This window comes from Odocoileus virginianus, unplaced genomic scaffold (genome assembly GCF_023699985.2).
Source record: "Odocoileus virginianus isolate 20LAN1187 ecotype Illinois unplaced genomic scaffold, Ovbor_1.2 Unplaced_Scaffold_13, whole genome shotgun sequence".
Lineage (NCBI taxonomy): Eukaryota > Metazoa > Chordata > Mammalia > Artiodactyla > Cervidae > Odocoileus > Odocoileus virginianus.
The window spans coordinates 161100-178245 of NW_027224275.1; the positions used below are offsets into that span (position 1 = coordinate 161100).

At 45.9% G+C, this 17146-nt stretch overlaps 1 protein-coding gene and 1 pseudogene across 1 annotated transcript in view; one reads left to right on the top strand and one right to left on the bottom strand.

Moving 5' to 3' along the window:
* Positions 1–3177: 3177 nt before the first annotated feature.
* Positions 3178–17146, bottom strand: part of NSDHL (NAD(P) dependent 3-beta-hydroxysteroid dehydrogenase NSDHL) — a 31918-nt gene continuing 17949 nt past the window's right edge. Inside the window, exons 4-8 of the mRNA XM_020903608.2 lie at positions 11691–11837; positions 7301–7429; positions 5641–5783; positions 4358–4460; positions 3178–3592 (exon numbers count right to left, since the gene is read on the bottom strand). Coding sequence (XP_020759267.1) covers positions 3260–3592; positions 4358–4460; positions 5641–5783; positions 7301–7429; positions 11691–11837 — 855 coding nt within the window. The 3' untranslated portion in view covers positions 3178–3259. The remainder of the gene's footprint in view (positions 3593–4357; positions 4461–5640; positions 5784–7300; positions 7430–11690; positions 11838–17146) is intronic.
* On the top strand, positions 7870–9340 carry LOC110143850 (small ribosomal subunit protein eS1-like; annotated as a pseudogene).

Below are 17146 nucleotides of genomic sequence, written 5' to 3' on the forward strand. Positions count from 1 at the left end.
GGCGCACACTCTGGCCTCTGCCCCCTTGGCTTGTCCCTTTTGGACCCTCCGTCCAACTCAGGCTTCTCTGCAGCTGCTGGCCCCCATCCCACTGGCTCGAATTCTGTGTTGGGCCACAGTCATGTTTGAAAAGCTGATGACGGCTATGTGCCTCACTTGCCAAAAGACACACACTCACAGATGCCCCAAAGGCTGCGTCCAATTTATGGGGTTCATAAGACCTCCTGAATCCAGACAAGAATGCCAGGCCTGGAACCTCTGCTCCAACTAGGCCCGCTGGCTGCCCTGTTCCCCATTCCTTGGGCTGCTTCCTTTGCTTGCAGCTGTTATTCTAGGATGCCAGGCCAGGCAGGTGGTGACCTGTTTCCTGAGCTCTGCTCTCGGCTGTGGGGATACTGGTTGGCTCTGCCTGCAGGGAGCTCCCAGCCCGGGTGGGGAGACCAGAGGAAAGACAATTTCCAGTCAGGAGAATCAGGGTAGCATGCATGACAGGGGCAGAGAAGGTTGGCTGGAGCATGGCAGGTGTCAAGCCAGGGGAAGAAGCTGGCAAGGTGGGCTGGGCACAGGTTGTTATGGACAGGCTGCAGAATGGATTCAGGAGAAAACTGGGCCCCACTAAAGTGTTTTTGGCAGAAGAGAGGCAGGGTGTAGATCTGTTTTAGGGGAGGACACCGGGATGGGTGCAGAGCCTGGACCAGAGCGGGCAGACAGATCAGCCTAGCCATCTCAGTATATCAGACCCAGATGTGGACAGGCCAGGGGCGGAAATACATCAGCCCAGCTGGGGAGGGGAGAGGGCGTGAAATGAGAGAGTTCCCCAATGGACGTGCAGCACTGGGTCTGTAGCTGTTCCCAAGCTTGGAAACAAGGGCCTTCCCTCAGGCCTGATTCTGCAGACAGAGGTGCCACGGGGGAGAGGCACAGACTGGGTCAGTTACCAGAGGTCATTTTAGGGATGTGTGCTCCAAGGCTACGGTGGCAGTAAAGAAAACAGGATGGTGAGGTCGGCATGTTCAGCCTTACAGGGGCTGAGGTGAGGTTTAAGCTGGACTCACTGACCTGCTGGGAGACCACTTCAGTCGTTCAGAACCAAAGGCGGGGCTTGTGAAACAGAATCAGTTCTTTGGTGGGCCCCCAGTTTCTGACAAGTCCCCAGGGTGTGCAGAGCCCGTGGTTCCCTGGTGGTCACACTTTCCCCAAACAGGTGGGGGTCCAGAGCATTTTGGTCCTCGGTGCTCCTCAGTGAGGTCCACCACCTTCAGTCTTCCTGGCCTGAGACCTTCCTTCCAGTGGCTCCAAAAGTGGAGTCTTCCATTCTGTGCCCTGGCCTTCTCCCTCTCACCCAGCAGAGGAATCCTACAGCAAGCTGACTCCTTTTCAGGGCCTTCCACCAAGACTCCATTTCTAGTTCCATGGATGGCTGCATCACTGCTTGAAATATGACTCCCTATCTGGGCTCCCAGGCTCTTTTTAGGCTGGCTAGAATGTTGGTGGCTTCTCGCCCCTTTGCTTGAACTGTCAATGATTTCCCGGGCCGGTAAGATAAGGTTCACCCAACCTCTTTAGCCTGACCAAACTCCTACTAGGGCTTCCCTGACAGCTCAGTTGGGTAAAGAATCCGCCTGCAATGCAGGAGACCCCAGTTTGATTCCTGGGTCGGGAAGATCCGCTGGAGAAGGGATAGGCTACCCACTCCAGTATTCTTGGGCTTCCCCGGTGGCTCAGCTGGTAAAGAATCTGCCTGCAATGAGGGAGACCTGGGTTCGATCCCTGGGTTGGGAAGATCCCCTGGAGAAGGGAAAGGCTACCCACTCCAGTATTCTGGCCTGGAGAATTCCATGGACTGTATAGTCCATGGGGTTGCAAAGACTCAGACACGACTGAGTGACTTTCACTTTCAAACTCCTACTGCTCCATGTTCCTCCTAGTCACAGGACGCTTCCATACTTCAGAGACACAACACACTGCTAACGAAACTATGACAAACCAATGCCTGTGAACCTGACCTTTTACCTTTAAACACCATCTAGTGGCCTGTACCCAGTGACTCTTCAACCTACACAGTCTTGGCTGGAAGCCATGTATCCCTCCTCGGAACTTACACCACCTGGTCTTAATTCCTGCCTTGAATTACAGGGCCTTCTGAATGTATCTTAACTCCTTTATTCTAAGTGCCTTAGGCCAAAGATCCTGTTTTATTTCTGTCTGTGTTCCCTCACCCTAGCAGTTCAGTTTCCCCCAAGGTTGGGATGAAGTTTGTATCACACACACTGCATGGCATGTACAATACCTTCAGTTTATTCCAATCTCCTCAGGTGCCTCCCCACCCTTGGACAAAGGTAGAGGAAAAAAAAAAAACAGACATCTTTAAGATTACATTGCAATGAGTCTGAGAAGAAACCAGGTTCTGTAAGAACAACAGGAAATAAAGAATGCCAATTCACTACATGTGCTGATTTTTAGGAACTGCCCTAAAGGGTTCCGTGAGCATGAGCTGTGAGGAAACAGCCCTTTCTGTATCATCTCCAAGCAGATAAAGGAGGGGCTCTTCTCTCTGACCTTTCCCATGGCTTCCTGTCTACCTGCCCAGTGTCCCACCTTGCCATTAAAAGGACAAGAGGGCTCTGTGGATGATAAGAAAGGTGTACATGAAAGAATGCTTTAGGAAAAATAATGCAGGCAGGCACAGCAGCTGTACCTGAGAGAGAACTCAGGGCATGCAAGGAGGTGAACAACCAGCAGTCTTTCCCCCGCGGGGATTGGGGGTTTACAGTTGTTCAAGCATTCTAAGCTTTTTCTCTCAACTCTGTATCTATTTGAAATGTACATTTGATGCCTCACATAACTTCTGCTTTTCTCTAGGTATTTGTCATCTGTGGCTCCTTGAACAGTCTACATGGAAATAAATCTAGGACCCCCTCCTCAATCAGCAGATGGCTGTTTCTTCCCTACAGCTTCTTTGGTTGTGCACAGGGGACACTGGAATGATTAAGGAACCCAGGGGCAGAGAGAACACAAAACACTTAGAATAGGAAGCTGCTGCCCGGTTTTAAGAAATCGACATCCAGTCCCACGAAGAAGACGTGTCTGCTAATTTAACTGTCTTCTTGGTCACAGAAGGGTAGATGTACTGTCATCAAACTGGCCAGGGGAGGCCTAAGCTAAGAAGACAATCACTGGGAGGAGGTTAGTTTATTGGTCTCCAGGGGAGAGAGTTATCAGCTAGGGAATGCATCAAAGGGCCAGGGCTGGGGGCGCCTCACATGACCTTGCGCAGGTGGTGAAAGCTCCGCACGGTCTTGTCCACAGCATCATCCATGGTGACCAGCGGCCGGTAGCCCATGAGTTTTTTGGCTTTCTCGCAGCTGTAGTAGTGGAACGTGCCAGCCAGTGCGACCCTCATGGGCGTGAAAGTGGGCTGAAGCTGGATGACAGGACTGATCACCATCACCAGGAGGGACACCAGGAGGGCTAGATAGTAGGCCAGCCAGTAGGGGATGTGGTACTTGGGGGCCTCGTAATTGAGGCCTGTCAGGATTCGGGACAGGAAAGTCCAGAAGGGGATGGGCTCGTCGTTGGTGATGTGAAAAGCCTGCAGAGAGAACCAGAAACTAGGAACTGCTTCCCAGCAGTGTGGGGAGTGGGCCATGCTTGGAGCCCAGCTGTAGCCTGCTGGCTCAGCCAAGACCAATACTTTGAGAAGCCAGGGACCACTCCCTGCCTACCCACCCCAGTTCCTTCATGGGGCAGCTCAAAAGTAAGGTGGAGATTAAGCCCACACAGAGTGCAGCATTTCTTGTGGTCCTCAAGTCTGCAAATGTCAGCCAGTGAGTGACAGGCCTTTTGGGTTTGCAGCTACAGGCAACTTTCTGGGGTAGTGGGGAAGGTAATGAAAGTTTAGCTGTGGGTCAGGATTTCAAGTGAAGCTTAGACTGTACTTGGGAAGGTACGTTGGTTATTTTAATAACTGTGTTAATCATGGTAAAGGATCTTATCTTCAGATGCTATGAATGGGTCGTATGACCTATCTCAAATGTGCTCCCTCCCCCCCGCCACATTGAGAGTTCTGAGTCAGAAAAGGGCTGAAATCCAGGAGAGAAAAATGAGACCCCAGTGGGGAGGGGATTCCAAAAGTGGGAGTGAGAAACAAGGAAGGGGGACCTAGGAGTGTGCTCTCCCATCTCTGTGTAAGAGCTGACCTTCCCTTGTCAGAGGGCTTGACCATGACCCAGTGGGATCCTGTTAGGTCTGCCAGGAAGCAGGGTCAGAGAAGCAGTGTGCCAGCAGATGGCATCACAGGGACACACAGGGGCAGGAGGGCCAGCCACTGTTGAGCAGGTGGAAGCAGGTGCATTACCTTCCCACCCAAGGCGGTGTCCCGGGAGAGGTGTTCCGCAGCCAGGATGTGTCCGTGGACCACGTTCTCCACAAAGGTAAAGTCTACCAAGTTCTTCCCGTTCCTGCAGGGGCACAAGGAATGAGTATCCTGTGCCTGGAGCACTCAGCTGCACACCTGGCAGAGCCCCACGACCCCCCTTGGCAATGCCAGCCCAGGGACACCTGGGCATCCATGAAGATGTGCTGGAGGCCAGGGCTCCTGGGCCTTCAGGGCCAGAGGGGTATTTAGCGGCCAACCCGTGGATCTGAAAGCCCCTAGCCCTGCCTGCCCCGTCCCGGCATGGCCTGTGCTGGTGGTGTCTTCTCTGAGCTCCACTTTGGATAGCAGCTCTCAACTCCCTCCAGGGCACTACGGCCTAATGCGCTGCTCTGGCCTCAAGGGGTCTCTACTATCTCTTTCTAGTCCTGCGGCAAGAGGCTGAGCGAGAGGCAGGGAGACAAGGTGGCAAAGCACATGGATAAGGGGGGAAAGAAAGGAAGAAAAGAGAATGAAGGACAGATGGATGAATGGATGAATAGAAGGAAAGAGGGAAGGAAAGATGTATTGGGGACACAGAACCACTCTCACCACCTGCAGAGGCCCAGAGGGGGAATGTTAACACCTCCCCTTGCCTTCCTAGATGCAAGGAAAGTCAACCCCTTGACCCTGGGACAATTGTTTCTCCTCTGAGTCAGTTTCCTGACTTTCCAAACACGGACACAAATATTTTTCTGGCCTGCCTGAGAGGGTTCATGGGGCAGAAATCCATGTATCCCTGGAACCTGTGACTATGACCTTATCTGGAAATGAGGTCTTTGAATATATAATTAGTTAAGACAAGGTTGCACTAGAGTAGGGTGGGCCTTAAACCTAATGACTGGTGTTCTTATAAGAGGAGGGATCTTTTAGAAAAGACACACAGAGAAAAGCATGTCATGTAAAGATAGAGGCTGAGATTGAAGTGACATGTCTACGAGCCAAGGTTTGCTGGCAGCCATGTGAGGCTGGGAGCAAGGCCTGGAACAGACCCCCTCAGAGCCTCCACAGGGAGCCAACCCCACCAACACCTGGATTTTGGGAGTCCTGGACTCCAGCACAGGGAGTGAACCCATTTTTGTTATTCTCGGCCTCATTTCTTGTGGAAGCCACAGGAAATGGACAACAGGCAGAAGACAAGGCCACAGGAAAAAAGGGCCGATGGTGACTGACCCTTGCTTCAGGGGCCGGGGGGCATGGAGGGGGGCAGTCAGGGGCCAACTTACCCAATCACGAACTTCATCTTGCCTTTCTTGGCTGCCTCGATGAGAATGGGGACCAACTGGGGGTCCCTTGGGCCAAAAATGCCATGAGGGCGGATCGCTGTGGTCAGGAAATTCTTCTCGGGATCATGGGCACCCAGGACTGCCTGCAGGAGAGTGAAGGGAGGGTGTGGGTTGCAGATACTGAAGAATTCTAGACTACTTCTCTGTCCCTTTCTCCACCCCAACACCCACATCTGAAGACACAGGACAGAGAGCTGGGTCAAAGCCAGTAAGATCCAATAGAAAGGACTGGCCTTAAGAGAAACAGGGTTTGCCTCAAAAGGAACAAAACTTCCCAAAGATCTGTTAGGTTGTTGCTAAAAATCGAGATCGTGATGAAATAAGATGGTCCACGTCAACTCATTCTACTGCCTCACCGAGGGTTTCTGCTCTGTGGTGGCAAAATCCTTGCTCATGTTTTGGTCTGAGCGAGTTCAAGTTACTTGCCGACTGTTCACAATGATCGGAGTTACCCAAAGGGGTCTCACTTGTGTTGACTTGTTGGGTACTCTGCTGGAAATAAGGTAAGCCTATAAATGCCTCTGGAAGGCTCTCTGTGCTCCAAGGAGCAAGAGGACAGACCCAGGACTGGAGCTTGCAAATGGCAAGGCCTCCATCTCTGCACTGCGAGGCCCTTGGGTTTCCCAGCAGAGGAGCTCTTCTGGGACGTTCCAAGTCGGTGTAATAGCAAACAGACGGGGGCAGCCAGTGCTCAGACCACGCAGGGAGACTCAGGCCAATTCAGTGTTAAGCTTTGCTTCCATATGTACTGGCTATGAAAGGAAACCTCAGTGGGTGCGGTCCACTGCCAACACCTGGGAGAGTCACTCACAGCTGCCCAGCTAAGGTAAGCTGCCCATGGCTGATGAACACCCATGGTCTGCAGTGTAGGGTGTCCTTCTGGTAATATTCTCCTGGACATTAGTCTGGAGCTGGCGACTGTCAGAGTCCCCGTTATGTGGTCCAGACCACTGCTAAAACCAGGAGCTCCCCAGTGAAGCTGACTTGCCAAGTGGAAAACCACTTTCCCTTAAAATAAAGCAAGATCCTTCCATTGTTTGCTTTTTTTTTTAAAAGAGGAGGGGGTGCAAGAGTACTAGGAAGGTGTATTCAAATGAAAACACACTTGAGTGTTTAGCTGAGTTTTGCTTGCCACTTTGGATTATCATAAATTGTCTGATTTCTGGAGCAGAGGTTGAGTGCAGGCTCTAGAGCTGCATGGCCTAAGGAAGCTTCAGAATCTCTGTGTATCAGCTGTCCTCAACTGTCTTCTGTAACCTGGTGAAGATCATAGTACCTGCCTTAAGGGGTCATTATGAAGCTTAAATGAAGCTATTCCCCGTAAAACACAGAGCAGCATCTGGCTACATTAGGCTATTCTGTTACTATTTTTTCTGTTATCATCTTTTTTTGTATTTGTTTTTATTAGTTGGAGGCTAATTACTTTACAATGTTATCTTTAGAACTGAATTTCATCCACAAATTTTATTTCACAAGTTATATAGTTAGGCTTCAGAATACTAACATTCTATGTTCATAAACATTCTACTTAAGAATCTAAATCCTGCAAATGTTCATGGAACTCGTTTGTCACCAACTAAACCAGTTGTCAGGTACATACTCTCTCTTGTAAGATCTTTGTCTCTGTGTAGTAGTCAATTGGTTTCATGGCATAAGGGAGGTCTTCAGTTCCATTCTTGATGTCAACACCCTCAAAGATGACACTGGCACTGCTGGTTAAAATGAGTTTCTGGCAGAGGAGAAAATTAGATGTTAAAAAATGAGTCAGGAATGATCACTATATAAACACCAGGAAGGTCACGTAGGAAAGGAAATCAAATGGCACATGTTCACTTTCTTTACTATGATGCCTTCCCTTTTCAGGCCTTCTTTAAACAATGCAAAGATCACTATCTTTTGCAGGTATGAGGATTTGAGACACGTTATGGTATGACATTCTAAAACAGTGGATTTTATATTTTCCCTCGTCTTATCACAACTGAAGGATAGAAGACACTTCTGCTCCCAATCTTGGCACATCAGTATACACACACAGGCATGGTGAAATGCTATTTGACAGGAAGGTGCTTTCTTATGAGGGTCCCCAGCTTTCAGCTATCTGGTTACGGGAAGCCCATCCTAAACTGAACACCATTAGCTCAAATCACATCTCTATCACTTTTATTCAACATGGTCCTGCAAGTCCTAGCCAGCATGGTAGGATAAGGTAAACAACAAACTATTAAATATAATGATTTGAAAAGAAGAAACAAAACTATCACCATTTGCAAGTGTTGGAAATGTCTATATATAAAACACTACAAACATACAGAAAATGTTAGACTTCAGCAAGTTGCAGAGTACAAAATTGATACACAAAAATTAACTGTGTTTCTATGCAGTAGCAGTGGAAAATGAAAGATATTTCAATCACCAGAAGTGAGGTATATGGAATAAATTTAACAAAAGATGTACAGAACCTTTATGAAGTAAAGTAAAAGGTCTAATGAAAGGCATTAAAGAGAGAGAGAAATACATAGCAAGACTCCATATTGGAAAAGATGTCCATTTTCTCCCAAATTAGTTTTAGGTTTGATACAATTACACTAACATTTCCAATAGGCTTTATCAAGAACTTGACAAGCTGGTTCTAAAATGTGTATGAATGAGCAAAGGGCTAGGAATAGTCAAGCAGAACAGAGTTGGGGAGTGACTTGTCCTACACTAGATACTGAGGTTCATCCTAGGGCAGGGCACAGGGGCCTGGGCACAGACAGGGCCACGGAGCACGAGAGCCGGGAACAGGCCTGCAGAGACATGCTGCATAGGGCACTAAACATCAGGGAAGGGACGATGATATAGTACATGCTGCTGAGCACCCAAACATCCTCTGCTTACCTCAGAACATATACAGACAGAAATTCCTGGTGGATTAGAGATATAAATGTGGGAAGTAACACTTTGAGCCTTTGAGAAGAAAAGCAGTCAATGATCGTTTCATTTCTGTTGAGAGAGATTCCCTAAATACCACATAAAACCCCCACTTTCTGCACTGCTACCCACTGAGCTATCCTGCCACTTCAGTGACTATACCAGACTGTACTATATTGCAAGACAAAGAAATCTCAAAAACATAATGCTGCAGCAAGAACAAGTGCCTTATGAAAGGAGGCAAAAAAGGAACCAAGAAGAAAGTGGTTGACCCATTTTCTAAAAAAGACTGGTATGATGTGAAAGCACCGGCTATGTTCAATATAAGGAATATTGCGAAAACACTGGTCATGAGGACTCAAAGAACCAAAATCGCATCTGATGACCTCAAAGGTTGTGAAGTGAGTCTTGCTGATCTGCAGAATGACAAAGTAGCATTTAATAAATTCAAGCTAATTACTGAGGATGTTCAGGGCAAAAACTGCCTGACTAATTTCCATGCTATGGATCTTACCTCGTGACAAAATGTGCTCCATGGTCAAAAAATGGCAGACCATGATTGAAGCTCACATTGATGTCAAGACTACCAATGGTTACTTGCTTCATCTGTTCTGTGTGGGTTTTACTAAAAAACACAACAATCAGATTCAGCAAGACCTCTTAAGCCCAGCACCAGCAGGGTGCTTACCTTAGCTGGGCAGCTGTGAGTGACTCTCCCGGGTGTTTGTAGTGGACCGCACCACTGAGGTTTCCTTTCATAGCCAGTACATATGGAAGCAAAGCTTAACACTGAATTAGCCTGAGTCTCCCTGCATGACCTAAGCACCAGCTGCCCCCCATCTGCTATTACTCCATCTGCAAGATGACAGAAATCATAACCTGAGAGGTGCAAACAAATGACTTGAAAGAGGTGGTCAATAAATTGATTCCAGATAGCATTGGAAAAGACATAGAAAAGGCTTGCCAATCTATTTATCCACTCCATGATGTCTTTGTTAGAAAAGTAAAAATGCTGAAGAAGCCCAAATTTGAATTGGGAAAACTCATGGAGCTACATGGTAAAGGTGGTAGCTCTGGAAAAGCTACTGGGGACAAGACAGGTGCTAAAGTTGAACAAGCTGATGGATTTGAGCCACCAGTTCAAGAATTTGTTTAAAATGCAGACTTTTAATGGTGACAAATAAAAGATCTAATTTGTGGTTAAAAAAAATATAATGTTGAGGGGGAAGAAAGCAAGTTGCAGGAAGATATATTCAGTATATTATTTTTACAAAGTTTTAGAATTTCTGTTTTGGCTGTGCCACATAGCATGCAGAAGGACAGCAGTGACAATGAGGATGGGTAAGGGCACGACTGCAGCATCACTAGTAATACTGTCACCTCAATGTTGTGATGAGTGTATGGGTGCTATATTATTCTCAGATCTTTTCTGTATGCCTGGGATGGTCGAATGAAAAAAACAGCAGAGTGCAATTCACAGAGCTCCAGTTAATACAGGCACAGTAGAAAGTAGTAAGGAGTGTGAGATTTACAACTGTCACTTGATTTGCTCCTCCACAAGTAACCCGGGGCTACTAATGTTGCTTAATAGGTGAGGAACCAGATTTGGAGAACTAAGTGATGCCTCTCTGCTAGTAACTCAGACCTGAGAAGGTACAATATCCACCATAATGTAGCTTGCTGCATTGTTATAAACCCTGGTTCTCTGGATCACCATAATGGGGTACCAGCCACTAGCAAAAACAGTGCCCCTATCAGCTGAGCCCCTGATGCTTGGGGAAGTGACAGTGACATATGCCACAGATGCTTTGCGAACAAGAGAAGAGAGCTGTTGCCCAGCCTCTGGTGTCACCAGTTGGCACAACAAGAACAGGCAATGTTTGGAAAAATAATATGACAGTTCCTTAAGACAGTAACGATGATCCTATATGCAAGGCAGCAAAAGAGACACAGATGTAAAGAACAGACTTTTGGACTCTGTGGGAAAAGGTGAGGGTGGGATGATTTGAGAGAATAGCATTGAAACATGTATATTACCATATGTAAAATAAATGACCAGTGCAAGTTCGATGCATGAAGCAGGGCACTCAAAGCCGGTGCTCTGGGACAACCCAGAGGGATGGGTGGGGAGGGAGGTGGGAGGGGTTTCAGGATGGGGGACACATGTGCACCCGTGGCTGATTCATGTCGATGTATGGCAAAAACCACCACAATATTGTAAAATAATTATCCTCCAATTAAAATAAATAAATTAATTAAAAAAAATAAAAGCTTAAACACAGAATTACTATATGATCCAGGAATTTCACTCCTGGATATTTACGCCAAAGAAGTGAAAGCAGAAAGTGGAGCAGATTACTTGCATACCCATGTTCACAGCAGCATGATTCACAATAGTCTAAACAGCCCAGGAATCCACCAAGGGATGAATAAACAAACAAAATGCAGCATAGACCTCCAATAGGCTGTTATTCAGCCTTAAAAAAGAAGGAAATTTTGATTCCACTACAGCCTGGATGAACCTGGAAGGTGTTATGCCAAGTAAAGTTAAGTCAGACACAAAAGCGCACGTGTTCTATGACTGCACTTGTGTGGGGTCCTTAGAGGAGTGAGAAAGCAGGATGATGGGTGCCAGGGGCAGGGAGAGGGGGAGTTAGGGTTTAATTGGTACAGATTTCAGCCTCCTTAGGAAGATGAAAAAGTTCTGGAGGTGGATGATGGTGGTGGTTGCACAGCAATGTGAATGTACTTAATGCCACTGAACTGTACACTTAAAAATGGTTAAAATGGTAAATTTTATGTTTTATATATATTATTTATATTAAAAACATGTTTTTTAAAGCACAACAAAAAACACAAGCAATTTCTAAATTTTGTCACCCTTTAACCAAAGACTAATAAGGCTTAGGGTCTTCATATGGTTTGCTCAGCAGCTCCCAGGGCCGAAACTTTAGGCTCTTTGCAACACTTCAGGAAGCAGGCCTAGCTAGCCCAGGAAGTGAACAAAAGCCCTGGTCCCCACGCACTTGGGAAAAGCCACCACACATTCTCGACAGCATTCATCCCAGCTTTCCCCTTACCTGAACCCCAGCCTCTTTGCAAGTTTCAATGACATTCTTGGTGCCAATGTAATTCACTTTATAAAAGAGTTCCTTGTTGTTACTGAATGGTGGGGGTGATGCACAGTGGAAAACTGTGCTTACACCTTTCAGAGCTGGGTACAGGTCCTGGAAAGAAAACAAAGACAAAAAAAAAATCACTCCTGCTTTATACAAGTAAACAGCCTCCTCACATTCCCAGTCTTCAATCTGGGGCATGAAGGTGTCTTGCCCTTTTATAAATCTCCAGTCAACACAGAAATACATTCTTACTGTAAAAGATTCAAAGACACAGAAGTATATGAGGTAGAAACCATACTGTCCCTTTAACCACCTCCCTCCTCACTACCTTGGCCCCAATAAAAACTGGTTTGGGGCATAAGAAGCCTGTAGGATCCAGAAAAAGTCAACATCTGTGCTTCTGTGCCTCATGGGTGGTGGATGGTGGGTGCCAGGTGGGTGGGAAAATCCAGGGCACCTGGAGTTAAAACTCTTGGGGAAGATGAGCCCATAGATACAGATTATGCATCATATGAAAGTCCCATACTGCAAAAGACAGTGTAAATATCCTATACACAGGAGTAATCCTTTCTGTGAAAATAGACATACAACAAAGAGTAACTAGAGATGGACTGCTACAGGGAAGCAGAGTTCCTGAGAGAAATCATTGATTGCAGATCTGGGGCCAGAGACAGACAAGATAAGCCAAGAACACATTGTTGCACCAAAAAGTAAGTCCTATGAAAAGGACTCCAGAGCCAAATTGAAACATGCCAACTGACAAAAGAAAGACAGGACAATTTGATTAGCAGTAGTCATGGACGGATGTGAGAGTTGGACTATAAAGAAAGCTGAGCACTGAAGAATTGATGCTTTTGAACTGTGGTATTGGAGAAGACTCTTGAAGAGTCCCTTGGACAGCAAGGAGATCCAACCAGTCCATCCTAAAGGAAATCAATCCTGAATATTCATTGGAAGGACTGATGCTGAAGCTGAAACTCCAATACTTTGGCCACCTGATGCGAAGAGCTGACTCATTTGAAAAGACCCTGATGCTGGGAAAGACTGAAGGCAGGAGGAGAAGGGGACGACAGAGGATGAGATGGTTGGATGGCATCACTGACTCAATGGACATGCTGCTGCTGCTGCTAAGTTGCTTCAGCCGTGTCCAACTCTTTGCCACCCCATGAACTGCAGCACGCCAGGCCTCCCTGTCCATCACCAACTCCCGGAGTTTACTCAAACTCATGTCCATTGAGTCGGTGATGCCATCCAGCCATCTCATCCTCTGTTGTCCCCTTCTCCTCCTGCCCTCAATCTTTCCCAGCATCAGGGTCTTTTCAAATGAGTCAGCTCTTTGCATCAGGTAGCCAAAGTATTGGAGCTTCAGCTTCAGCATAAGTCCTTCCCAATGAATATTCAGGACTGATCTCCTTTAGGATGGACTGGTTGGATCTCCTTGCAGTCCAAGGGACTCTCAAGAGTCTTCTCCAACACCACAGTTCAAAAGCATCAATTCTTCTGTGCTCAGCTTTCTTTATAGTCCAACTCTCACATCCACACATGACTACTGGAAAAACCACAGCCTTGACTAGATGGACCTTTGCTGACAAAGCATAACTTTCCTTTCAGGGAGTAAGCGTCTTTTAATTTCATGGCTGCAATCACCATCTGCAGTGATTTTGGAGCCCCCCAAAATAAAGTGCCATGAAGTGATGGGACCAGATGCCATGATCTTAGTTTTCTGAATGTTGAGCTTTAAGCCAACATTTTCACTCTCCTCTTTCACTTTCATTAAGAGGCTTTTTAGTTCTTCTTCACTTTCTGCCATAAGGGTGGTGTCATCTGCATATCTGAGGTTATTGATATTTCTCCTGGCAATCTTGATTCCAGCTTGTGCTTCTTCAAAGCCCAGCATTTCTCATGATGTGCTCTGCAAATAAGTTAAATAAGCAGGGTGACAATACACAGCCTTGACATATTCCTTTTCCTATTTGGAACCAGTCTATTGTTCCATGTCCAGTTCTAACTGTTGCTTCCTGACCTGCATACAGGTTTCTCAAGAGGCAGGTCAGGTGGTCTGGTCTTCCCATCCCCTTCAGAATTTTCCACAGTTTATTGTGATCCACACAGTCAAAGGCTTTGGCATAGTCAATAAAGCAGAGGTAGATATTGTTCTGGAATTCTCTTGCTTTTTTGATGATCTGGCGATGTTGGCAATTTGATCTTTGGTTCCTCTGCCATTCAAAAACCAGCTTGAACATCTGGAAGTTCACAGTTCATGTATTGCTGAAGCCTGGCTTGAAGAATTTTGACCATTACTTTACTAGTATGTGAGATGAGTGCAATTGTGCAGCAGTTTGAGCATTCTTTGGCATTGCCTTTCTTTGGGATTGGAATGAAAACTGACCTTTTCCAGTCCTGTGGCCACTGCTGAATTTTCTACATTTGCTGACATATTGAGTGCAGCACTTTAACAGAATCATCTTTCAGGATTTTAAATAGCTCAACTGGAATTCCATCACTTCCACTAGCTTTGTTTGTAGTGATGCTTCCTAAGGCCCACTTGACTTCACATTCTAGGATGTCTGGCTCTAGGTGAGTGATCACACCATCATGATTATTTGGGTCATGAAGATCTTTTTTGGACAGTTCTTCTGTTTATTCTTGCCACCTCTTCTTAATATCTTCAGCTTCTGTTAGGTCCATACCATTTCTGTCCTTTATTGAGCCCATCTTTGCATGAAATGTTCCCTTGGTATCTCTAATTTTCTTGAAGAGATCTCTAGTCTTTCCCATTCTATTGTTTCCCTCTATTTCTTTGCATTGATCGCTGAGGAAGGCTTTCTTATCTCTCCTTGCTATTCTTTGGAACTCTGCATTCAAATGGGTATATCTTTCCTTTTCTCCTTTGCTTTTCACTTTTCTTCTTTTCTCAGCTATTTGTAAGGCCTCCTCAGACAGCCATTTTGCTTTTTTGCACTTCTTTTTCCTGGGGATGGTCTTGATCCCTGTCTCCTGTACAATGTTATGAACCTCCGTCCATAGTTCATCAGGCTCTGTCTGTCAGATCTAGTCCCTTAAATCTATTTTTCACTTCCACTGTATAATCATAAGGGATTTGACTTAGGTCATACCTGAATGGTCTAGTGGTTTTCCCTACTGTCTTCAATTTAAGTCTGAATTTGGCAATAAGGAATTCATGATCTTAGCCACAGTCAGCTCCTGGTCTTGTTTTTGCTAACTGTATAGAGCTTCTCCATCTTTGACTGCAAAGAATATAATCAGTCTGATTTTGGTGTTGACCATCTGGTGATATCCATGTGTAGAGTCTTCTATTGTGTTGTTGGAAGAGGGTGTTTGCTATGACCAGTGCGTTCTCTTGGCAAAACTCTATTAGCCTTTGCCCTGTTTCATTCTGCACTCCAAATCTGTACACCATAGTTTGGCCCCAGGTAAATCAAATCCCTTATGACTATACAGTGGAAGTGAGAAATAGATTTAAGGGACTAGATCTGAGAGAGAGAGCCTGATGAACTATGGATGGAGGTTCATGACATTGTACAGGAGACAGGGATCAAGACCATCCCCATGGAAAAGAAATGCAAAAAAGCAAAATGGTTGTCTGAGGAGGCCTTACAAATAGCTGTGAAAAGAAGAGAAGCGAAAAGCAAAGGAGAAAAGGAAAGATATTTCCATTTGAATGCAGAGTTCCAAAGAATAGCCAGGAGAGATAAGAAAGACTTCCTTAGCAATCTATGCAAAAAATTAGAGGAAGACAACAGAATTGGAAAGACTGGAGATCTCTTCAAGAAAATTGGAGATACCAAGGGAAGATTTCATGCAAAAATGGGCACAATAAAGGACAGAAATAGTAGGGACTAACAGAAGCTGAAGATATTAAGAAGAGGTGGCAAGAATAAACAGAAGAACTGTACAAAAAAGATCTTCATGACCCAGATAATCACAATGGTGTGATCACTCACCTAGAGCCAGACATCCTGGAATGGGAAGTAAAGTGGGCCTTAGAAAGCATCATGACAAACAAAGCTAGTGGATGTGATGGAATTCCAGTTGAGCTGTTTAAAATCCTGAAAGATGATTCTGTGAAAGTGCTGCACTCAATATGACAGCAAATTTGGAAAACTCAGCAGTGGCCACAGGACTGGAAAAGGTCAGTTTTCATTCCAATCCCAAAGAAAGGCAATGCCAAAGAATGCTCAAACTACTGCACAATTGCACTCATCTCACACGCTAGTAAGGTAATGCTCAAAATTCTCCAAGCCAGGCTTCAGCAATACGTGAACGGTGAACTTCCAGATGGTCAAGCTGGTTTTAGAAAAGGCAGAGGGACCAGAGATCAAATCGCCAATATCTGCTGGATCATCGAAAAAGCAAGAGAGTTCCAGAAAGACATCTATTTCTGCTTTATTGACTATGCCAAGGCCTTTGACTGTGTGGATCACAATAAACTGTGGAAAATTCTGAAGGGGATGGGAATACCAGACCACCTGACCTGCCTCTTGAGAAACCTGTATGCAGGTCAGGAAGCAACAGTTACAACTGGACATGGAACAACAGACTGGTTCCAAATAGGAAAAGGAGTATGTCAAGGCTGTATATTGTCACCCTGCTTATTTAACTTATATGCAGAGCATATCATGAGAAATGCTGGGCTGGAAGAAGCACAAGCTGGAATCAAGATTGCTGGGAGAAATATCAATAACCTCAGATATGCAGATGACACCACCCTTATGGCAGAGAGTGAAGAGGAACTGAAAAGCCTCTTGATGAAAGTGAAAGAGGAGAGTGAAAAAGTTGGCTTAAAGCTTAACATTCAGAAAACTAAGATCATGGCATCTGGTCCCATCACCTCATGGGAAATAGATGGGGAGACAGTGGAAACAGTGTCAGACTTTATTTTGGGGGGCTCCAAAATCACTGCGGATGGTGACTGCAGCCATGAAATTAAAAGACGCTTACTCCTTGGAAGGAAAGTTATGACCAACCTAGATAGCATATTAAAAAGCAGAGACATTACTTTGCCAACAAAGGTCCATCTGGTCAAGGCTATGGTTTTTCCAATGGTCATGTATGGATGTGAGAGTTGGACTGTGAAGAAAGCTGAGTGCCGAAGAATTGATGCTTTTGAATTGTGGTGTTGGAGAAGACTCTTGAGAGTCCCTTGGACTGCAAGGAGATCCAACCAGTCCATCCTAAAGGAGATCAGTCCTGGGTGTTCATTGGAAGGACTGATGCTGAAGCTGAAACTCCAATAGTTTGGCCACCTGATGCGAAGAATTGACTCATTGGAAAAGACCCTGATGCTGCGAGGGATTGGGGGAAGGAGGAGAAGGGGACGACAGAGGATGAGATGGCTGAATGGCATCACCGACTCGATAGGCATGGGTTTGAGCAGACTCTGGGAGTTTGTGATA